General features: G+C 39.2%; 1 protein-coding gene across 1 annotated transcript in view; it reads right to left on the reverse strand.

The window, feature by feature from the left end:
* The window catches only part of LOC101656541 (beta-galactosidase-1-like protein 3), a 66,770-nt gene extending 61,691 nt beyond the window's left edge, over positions 1-5,079 (reverse strand). The window contains exon 1 of the mRNA XM_013007622.2: positions 5,006-5,079. Coding sequence (XP_012863076.1) covers positions 5,006-5,079 — 74 coding nt within the window. The remainder of the gene's footprint in view (positions 1-5,005) is intronic.
* Positions 5,080-10,540: the final 5,461 nt, after the last annotated feature.

Consider the following 10,540-nt stretch of genomic DNA (forward strand, 5'->3'; position numbering starts at 1 on the left):
GTGGAAGTTGTTAAGGATTGCATCTTATTTGGGTCCACAACCAATGTTCATGGAAGAAGAAATCAAGAGTTCAAATTATGCATTGCATTGGGTGAATGTGCTGCACAAGACCTCGTTAAAGTGTTGAAAAGCAAATATATTACTTTGAGGACTAAGGTGTGCCTGATCCAAGCTGTGGTATTTTCAATTGCCTCAAATGCATGTAAAAGATGGACATTGAATAAGGAAGACTGAACAAGAATCGATTCATTTGAATTGTGGTGCTAGACAACTATCTTGAAATCAACCTGGACTGCCAAAAAGACAAACAAATCTGTCTTGGAAGAAGACATCCAGAGTGCCCCTAATAGGCAAGGGTGGTAAGATGTCATCTTACATGCTTTGGGCATGTTGTCAAGAGAGACCAACTCCTGAAGAAGGACATCCTATTTGGTAAAGGAGAGGGGCAGAGAAAAAGAGGAAGGCCCTTAACAAGATGAATTTACACAGTGCCTGCAACAATGAGCTCGAACATAAGAACAATTGTGAAAATGCACCAGGACCAGGCAGTGTTTCGTTTTGTTATATGTAGGGTCGCTCTAAGTTTAAATCAACTTAATAGCATCTAACAGCAACAACAACAACAACAAAGAGAGAAACCTTCTGGTCTCTCTCCAAAGCTGTTGTCACTTCTGTCATAAAGAACAACAAAACCCAACTCCCAGTGACTATCACAGACGGAAGAGAATACCCCAACGGATTTCCAAGTTGTAGTTTTTATGGATTATCAGTCCTTTTCTCATTCGTTGGGAGGGGCAATAGGCTAGTGATTATATATTAAGCAGAAGCATATTGTCTAGACTTCTTTGAATATATCTTTTTTGATAAGTTTAGTTTTGGCACACACAAGAATATTTTCCATAATTACAAGAACAATATTTTTAATAATTTCTAAAGCTAAAAGATAAAATCTTCTACTTGTTTATTATGTTGGAAAAGGAGCTATTCTGAAATTACTTATATAATTAATTTATATAACTCTATTTTGACTGTGAAGAAGTCCTGGTAGCACAGTGATGAATTTCTCAACTGTTAACCGAGGGAAGACGATCTGCATTCATAAAGATTATAGCATTGGAAGCCCTATGAGATAATTCTATTCTGCCCTATAAACTTCCTATGAGCTAGAATTTATTTGTGAGCTATGGTTTAATTTGACTACACTTACTGGTGTAGTCAAATTATCTATATCTATATAGATAATGACAAAAGCATTTGTCACATGGATTCACACTATTTTAAGTAGGCATGTTTTTGATGCTAGTTTTGGTCTTATTTTGCTAATATTGTAGCTGCAGTGTAGGATAAATTGAATAATTATTTTGGCATCACTGAGAATTGAATATTTCTGTATAGTTGAAATATGTAAACTGACAAGGTCAAATCAAAATCAATAAAAACTCTGTAGTCCAGAGTTTAAATTGAAAAAATGATTATGGATTAATGATATTCCTAAATAAGTTCATGAAATACATTTGTACTTTTAAAATATTCCATTCTAACAACTGAAAAGGCCTAAACACACACACACACACACATACACATATCCAGTAGCAATGAGAACTTCTATATCCAATAAAAATAAGAATAATAAGGAAAGCACTACCACCAAAAGTCTGTCTTCGCATGGAGAAAAATGAAATGAGACGTATTTCACATATACATGATAATCTATTCTAGATGGATTGAAGAACTAAATGTGAAATGCAGAACTGGATAGCTTTTAGAGACTCATAAGCTCGTTGCCATCTAGTCGATTCCAACTCATAGAAACCCTGTAGGACAGAATAGAGCTGCCCTTTGGGATGCTGAGTCTACAAATCTTTAAGGAAATAGATAGCCTCATATTTCCCCTATGGAAAACTTACTGGGTTTTAACTGTTGAGCTCATGGTGAGCAGTTCAGTGCATAATCCACTATGCCACCAGTGCTCCTTGCTTTTAGAAAATGGGAACAATAGCTTGGTAATGCAAACAAAGGAAGAATTCCTAAATAAGGTATTGGGATTGCAACTGATAGGGAACATGTTGGTAAATTTGATCAGCTTAATATTAAAAGTATTAATTTCAAAATACAAGTCATAAATAAACCAAAAGAATATATTTATGATTTGCATAATTCAAAATGGGATGGCATTCAGAATAAAGATCTCCAAATCATTAAGAAAAAGACAATCCTTTTGTGTGTTTTTGTGTGCCTGACTCAAGTAATGGTATTTTCTTTTTCTTTTATTATTGCAATAGTTTTATCAACGTATCTTACACAACCCAATGTATCCATTCACATACAATTCTCTTGTTCAATCCCATTGAGTGGAGTTATAGAATCATCATTGCTATCAGTTCCCTCCCCACCACCTCTTTCTTCCTGTACCATCAGGAAACCATTATTCCTGTTACTGTTTCCTGCAGGGTTATCTATCTTGACTTTCATGTACCAAACAATCTTAAATATACAAGTGAACATATGCAAACCTAACATGATTAATGAGGTAAAACAAATAGCAGCCTTAATAGTAAAGGGAGTAAATACTAAAGAATTAGCAGGTAAATATGTGGTTCATCAGTGATATACCATTCCCTGGAGTAGTCATCCTTTACATGTGGCCTTTCTGTCCAATTACCTTTCGGGTGAGTTTTGCATCTCTATTGCATCTGTGCCCCATTCACATCAATTTGATTGCTTGTTTTTGAACTTCTGATACCTTTTCTCATTGACACCTCATGATCACACAGGCTGGTGTGCTTCTTCCATGTGGGCTTTGTTGCTTAGATGGCTGTTGGCTTAATTACAAGCCTTTAAGACCCCAGATAATACATCTTTTGATAGCAAGGCACCTTCAGCTTTCTTCACATTTACTTATGTACCCATTTAACACAATCTATTTTTTAACAATTGGAAAGATATGAGGAGCTATTTCATTTAAAAACAAGTTGAAGCAACCAACAACTATATGAAGTGCAAGGATGCTTAATCTCATTAAGAATTAGGAAAATGCAAATTAAAACTACAATAAAATGTCATTTTATACCCATCAGATTGGTGCACCTACAATTATGATAATCCGATTTTTTAAAGCATGGTGGTGTTACTACAAAAACATTGTTGGTTTTCATTTAAAACCATAGAATCATTTTGTAAAATATTTTGGCATTATCCAGTGAAGTCAAATATGCACATGAAATAAAGCTAATAATGCTACTCTTCATTTTTGCAAGGAAAAAGTTTACAAATGTCAGAATCAATTGACCATATTAGTATGAGTCTATTTCCAGATTCTGTATTCTGTTCCATTGATTTTTTGTGTGTCTCTCTCTACCTATACCACACTCCCCTAGTTACTGTAACTATATAGTAAGTCTTGATATTAAATAAGTTGTTCCTTATATTTTTATTCAAGAATGTTTATATTTGACCTGTTCATAGTAATCCCCATGTGGAAATAACCCAAATATTCAGAAAATTTTTCATAATATTCCCTCCAGCCAAGAAAGAGTAAGAGAGCACAGGTCTACTTTTTCACTTTATGCAATTAGAAAACCAAATCAGACAAAATATGTCAAGCAATGGTTTTCAGGCATTAAAAAAGAAATAGTATATTAGCCCCAAGACTATAAAAATATAAGGGGCTTCAAAACATTCATAGAAAAATTCCATTTGCCTTTTTTGGGAGGGGGCAGAATTCCATCACTTTAATCTGTCATGAGCATGAGGACTGGGTTATGTGAGAAAGATTACGGAAGGGGAAATGCTCTTCAGAGACTAGTTTTCAAATTCTTGTACTACTTGTTATTAGCTCCCTGTTTCTCCTCAGCCTCCTCTGTCATAACCCCAAGAAACCATTCATTCAATTTCTATGTCTATAGATTTACATAACTTGGAGTTCATGTACAGATAATATACAAAAAGCAACAATAACAAAGTAAAACAGAGAAAAAACTCAATTGGAATCAAGCAAAAAAATATTAAAAACTGGAACAAATTTTAAATGGGTCAAAAGGGAGAATAAGTGATAAGGTTTTTAATTGATCCCTAACTGCATCTTCAATAATATACTTTCCATTATACTCTGTATGATAGTAAGGTTATTTACATCCCTAGTATATGGTCAGAAGGAATTCACTGGAGGCCTAATCAATGAGCATTTCTCCTTTACTTTCTTTTAACACTAAAACAACTTTCAAAAAGGTCAAAGGGGAGATCAAATTATAAAATATTATATCTTAAACTAACTATATCTTCCACGATTGATTTTACAATGCTCTACGTCTGATAACCAGGCTGTTCACATCCTCAACTATGGTCGGGGGAACCTCTGGCAAGATGGTGACTGCATAACACATATGAGAGGGACTCCGCAGAGATCAGCACAGGAGAGCAACTGAGAGGAAAATTCCACACTGCCAGCTCACAGGAGGAGCATCATAAAGATAAGTAAGCACAGATCCACTAGGTTTTGAGGAGCTATGGACATTTGGCTTACGATTGTGGAGGCCAGCTAACGCTTAACCTTAGCCCTGCCCCAGTCTCAGCCAAAACCAGGCTCCATCAGCTGGCCCAAGGGATTTACTTCAAAACAGCCACAGCTTGCCGCCACATCTGGCAGGGTTTAAACACCGCTAGCCCCACACTTGGGTGATTGGGGATCAGCTATATCTTTACTTTTGTTTCTCTCTCATCTTTCTCCCCAGAGTCTCAGTGGGCTTGATTTTTTTCCTCCTCTCTTTCCTCTAACATGCCACTGCCGGCCTCCATGCCACTCCAACTTTGCCTAGAGCAATTACACCTGCCCTCCATCAAGCTTGGGGAGCTCTGCACTCTCAGACATAACACATGGCTGGAGAAATCCCACTCATCGTCCACAGCAGGGCAATTCAAGCCTACCATTCAAGGCCCTTTAAGCAGATGGAGGAAGTCCCACCGACTCTTTGGGGTGCTCCACTTGGCTGGGGGAAGCTCTGCCTACCTTCCAGAGTGCTCCAAGTTGCTGGGGAGACCCTGTCCATCACCCACGGTCCCACATGGCTGAGGGAACTTCATCCCACGTTCTTTAGTGCTTCACACAGCCTACGGCAGCTCTGCCAATACTCTCCAGCAATCCACGCTGCTGCGGGAACCTCTGACCAACCTATGCAGCGATCTAGTCGACTAATGCAATTTTTCCCAACATCTGTGGTGCTCTACACCAAAGCAGGCACAGACACCTGTGCTCCATGGCACTTCAGTTGCAGCAGGAACCCCCGCAGACCCTCTCCGGTGTGCCAAACCACTGTGGGTCACACCACAATGGCTTCCTGTGAGATCATCCAGTGAAGTGCCAACATCACCAGTCCACAACCACCCAACCAGTACCCTTCACAATAGCCAAGCACAAATTGAAATAACTAGAGATAAACCTGACTAACAAAAGATTTGTACAAGGAAAACTACAGAACATTATTACAAGAAACCTAGAGTGACCTCAACAAATGAAAGAATATCCCATGCTTGTGTAGCAGAAGACTCAATATAGTAACAATATCAGTTCTGCCCAAGGCACTATAAAAGTTTAGTGCTATCCCGATAGAAATGCCATCATCTTTCTTCGAAGAATTGGGTAAACTGATTATCAACTTCATATGGAGAGGGGAAATGGCCAGAATTAGCACAGAACTCCTCAAGATGAAGGACAGAGTGGGAGAGCTTGCTTTACCTGACTTTAACACCGATTATACAGCCACAGTGGTCAAAACCGCATGGTATTGGTATAATAACAGATACTCAGACCAATGGAAAAGAACTGAAACCCAAGAAATAAAATCATCAGCATACAGACAACTGATCTTTGATAAGGGCCCCCAAAAAATATCAAATGAAAAGTGGATGCCCTCTTCAACAAGTGGTGCTGGAAAAAATGGATACCTACCTGCAGAAAAATGAAGCAACACCCTTTCCTCACTCCACTCACAAGAGTAAACTCAATGTAGATCAAAGACTTTGAGGTAAAACCCCAAATTATTAGGACCATCAGTGAGGGAACTTGAACAAACCTATGAACTTTGGTGCAGGGAATACATAGCCTGTCAGAAATAGGGAAGGACAGAAACACAGATGAGTCGCAAATTGACAAGTGGGATATACTGTAGGTAAAACACCTGTGTACATCCAAATAATTCACCAAGAGAGTAATGAAAGTCCACGGACTGTGAAAACTTATTAGCAATGACACATCAGACAAAGGCCTTTTCACTAAAATCTATAGTACTCTGCTAGCTTCCAAAAAGAAAAAAATGAATTGCCCACTGAAGAGGTGGGCCAAGGACCTGAACAGAAGTTTCACAAGGGCAGAAACCCAAATGTTCAATAAACATATGAGAAAATGTTCCCGATCATTAACCTTAAGAAATATGCAAATTAAAACAATGAGATGACACCTAACACCCTCAAAGATAGCCCAATTCAAAAAATCAGAAAGTAAAAAGTGTTGAAGGGGCTGTGGTGAGACAGGAGCTCTCATCCACTGCTGGTGGACCTGTAGGAATGTACAGCCATTATGGAAATTGATCTGGCGATCTATGAGACAGATGGAAATTGAATTACCATATGACCCAGCAATTCCCCAGAAGAGGTAAAAAATAAACCATGGCCAGACATCTGTGCTCCAATGTTTATCACGGGACAATTCACAGTTGCAAAGAGTTGGAAACAACTCAAATTCCCATCAACAGATGAATGGACTAAAAAACTGTGGTACATAAATACAGTGGAGTAATACACATCCCTAAAAAGCATTGATGAGCACATGAAGCATATTGCCGCATGGGAAGACCTAGATTAAATTATGCCAAGAGAAGTAAGCCAAGCACAAAAGGACAAGAAAACATGAGTCCACTGAGGGAAGCTTAAAACTGCAAAGGGGCCATAGGGGAAAAGCTACTGTATACATACATTCCTAGGGTGAGGTCAAAGTATTATGGCAGGGGCCAGAACCAATCTGGGATACATATGCTGTCAAATAAAAAGGAGGGGAAAAGAAAGAAAGAGGGGAAAAAAGACATGGGTAGCAGGGGAACAGGACACTAACCCACCTGAGAGGGTGTTGTTTATATCTCTACAGGAGAGGGAGAGAAGGATCAGACTTCAAACATCAGAGCACACAGAAGCAAATGAAGAGGGAAGGAGAGAGAATGGAACACATCCTGGCCCACCAAGCCCTGAAGACAATATTCTTGCAGACCATAGGGCCAACCCCACCATGAGACAAGATATCACTCAGTGACTCATATCGCTATGAGGTACAACACAGGAAGCACAGTGCGAGAATTGTGCCCGATTTGACCCCAGCACACGGGGGCAAACACTAAGGGTGTGCAACAGAGCAGCAAGTGGGGCAAAGCAATGAAGTCCATGGGGAATACCAAAAATAGACTTTGGGGCCCAGTTGTGACACCCCATCAGACTCAACCGGAAAGCACTCCTAAAGGACAACAAACAGACCTGGAACTATTTTTAGGCTTGTCTTTGTGTGTGTGTCATCGATTTTTGTTGTTGCTTTGGGTTTTTAGTATTATTTCGTTGTTTTATTTTGCTCTGCCTTGTTTTTGTGTTTATTATTGTCTCTGCATGTCTAGGCGAGATAAACAATCCAGAGGGGAAAACAATGGACAGATGGTTCCGGGGGAAACATAGGGGAGAGGAGGGAACAACAAGTGATCTAAAATTGATGGTGAGGAGGGCGTAGGATGCCTGGTAGGACTTGATCAAGGGCAATGTAACCAAGAGGAATTTCTGAAACCCGAGTGAAGGCTGAACATGATCGTGGGACAAAAGGAAAGTAAAAGGAAATAGAAGAAAGATCTAGGTGGCAAGGGGTATTTGTAGAGGTCTAACTAAATACAGGCATGTACATATGTAAATATATTTATATATAACAATAGGGATATAGATCTATGTCCATATAATTATATGTAAAGTATCAAGGTAGCAGACAGACATTGGACCTCTACTCAAGTACTCCCTCAATGCAAGAACACTTTGTTCTAATAACCTGGCATTCTGTGATGCTCACCTTCCTGACACGGTTGCTAAAGACAAAATGGTCGCCGGATTTGTAAGGTAGACTTGGGGTGATGACAGTGGAGCCGGGGAGGAATCATTAAAGAACTAGATGAAAGTTGTATGTTTCATTGGTGCTAACTTCACCCTGCTAGCTTGTCTCTTCCTTGTGACCCTTCTGTAAGGAGATATCCAATTACCTACAGATGGGCTTTGTACTCCAGCTGTACTCCAGCTCATTCACATTGATATGATTTTTTGTTCTGAGTCTTTGATGCCTGATATCTGAATCCATCAACACCTCATAATCACACAGGCTGGTGTGCTTCTGACATCAACCTTCTGTCATTCGCACCCTTGCTTATCCTCTTCTCTAAATGTGGACTGAAGCTAATGATTCACTGTTAACAAAGAGAACACAGCAAAAGTGACTAGATGACAAAGTTGGAGATGATCATCCTGTTGATATTCTTTCCCTGTCTTTTCCTGCAGCCTTGCTTTGAGGACACGGGCCATCTGGCCAGGGACTGAGTGTGATCTGGGACGAGCTGCCAGAAAGGATCCGAGTCCTACCAGAAACCAGTAAGGGACCATCGACACAACTGTTTCCCTATCAAGCTTTAAGATGGAACACCACTTTGACACCTTGAGAGGCCTTGAAGCAGGGAGTCTAGTAAAATCATACCCAGATTCATGCTTCAAGACCCACAGACTTGGGGAGATAGTGTTGGGGGTGGGGGTGGGGAATGGATGGGTGGCATGAACGCACACGCTATTTTGAGCCATTACATTTTGGGGCAATTTACTGTACAGCAATAGAAGACTAGTACATAACCCATCAACAAAAGTTGTTCATTCCACCTCTTAAACATACATTGGGTCTATCTGTTTCTACTCCCTTATCTCTCCTCTGCCTCCATCTCCAAACTTCTCTTCTATCTTCGTTTTTCTCCCATCATTTCTCCACGGAAGAGTGGACAAATGATAGTAGCAAGAGCAACTAACTGCAAACAGAGATCGTATCATAACAATATCTAAAATAAAGCAACAATGAGTTATTTCCCATATTACTGAAAATAAAATCGAAATCCTTTCATGTAACACAGGAAGAACTTTGCAACACAGGAGACTGTTCACTGGCCCTTGCTTCCTTCTGACCTTTCTTCTTATCCTCAAGTTACCAAGATCTCTCTTATCCTAGAGCCTTTACACATGATAGTCCCAGTATTAGAGTCATGCCTCCCATACCCACTTCTTCTCATCTTCCCACCCCCACAGTGCTCCCCACCCCTCCATCCTCAACTTCACACCATACCACCACCACCGCTGATTTTCATGAGAATTTCTTTTGTATTCTTCAAATAGCCCACTGGCAGCTGCTCAGGTGTCTTTCTCTATTTTTAACTCTAAATAAGAAATTTATATTTCCGGTTGTTTGCTCACAGCCTATTTTTGTTGATTGTCTTTATAACTTTCACGACAGTGGTTACTTTATTTCATTTTCTGATACTTTCATTTTTGTTGTTCTATTCCCCGATTCTAATAAGTAGATAAGTTCCTCTTTGCATTCAGAAATTAATTTGTTAAAGTAAATAATTGAACATGAATATATATATATATTCATAATTAGTCCAGTGGAGGGAAATTTAAAACAAAGGACTTTGTGCCTTTATGAATGGAGAGTGAATTCATCCATTTCTTGAATCATGGAATTACAGAATATAGTTGGTCAGGTCATGAATTATGTCATAATTATCAGCATAGATAAACACGTAGATGAACCATTTCAGTTTCTACTATAAACATAATAAAATCTTCCAGAATGAAGATATTTGGAGGGTATTCTATTTCCCACAATGAAACATTAAATAAGAATTAGAGTCCGATAATTTAAAATTGTATTCCCAAGGAAGAAAAGATAAGCACTCTTTAAAATTAAAAGCAAGATAGCACAAGAGAGCATCTTATACCCTTAATTAACACACAACCCAAAAAATCAATTTTATGGCAATAAAGGTTCCAAGTATGTACACAATGAATTTAAGCAGTGCCATCAGCTCACCTGGCTGATGCTGTTTATTCTGTGCACTCAGTGAACAGTTATGTAGAAGCACTCACAGCTTTCTCCTTTACTGTATCCACAAGGCAGTGGCAACCTAGTGACTGCCATTCTCAATGGCACTTGGGCCAAGAACCATCTTTTCCTCTCACCCCTGGGAACCATAATAAAGATTTCAACTCTGCCTTTTTAATACAACTGAGCCAAAGTATTGGAGCTTTTAATATGTAAGTACCACAAATGCCAGCTTCATGAGGGTGGTGACTGTGTGTGTCTAGTTCACTATTGGATCCCATAACCTAAAATACATCTGCCTCATGACAGCTTTCAAGTAGTGCTCATTGGGTTCACAAGTGATGTGGCAATGACTGGAACAGGGTGGGATCCTTTCAACATGAAGCCAACATG

The sequence above is a fragment of the Echinops telfairi genome, unplaced genomic scaffold, assembly GCF_000313985.2.
Source record: "Echinops telfairi isolate 266 unplaced genomic scaffold, ASM31398v2 ScPeMD7_5592;HRSCAF=6446, whole genome shotgun sequence".
Lineage (NCBI taxonomy): Eukaryota > Metazoa > Chordata > Mammalia > Afrosoricida > Tenrecidae > Echinops > Echinops telfairi.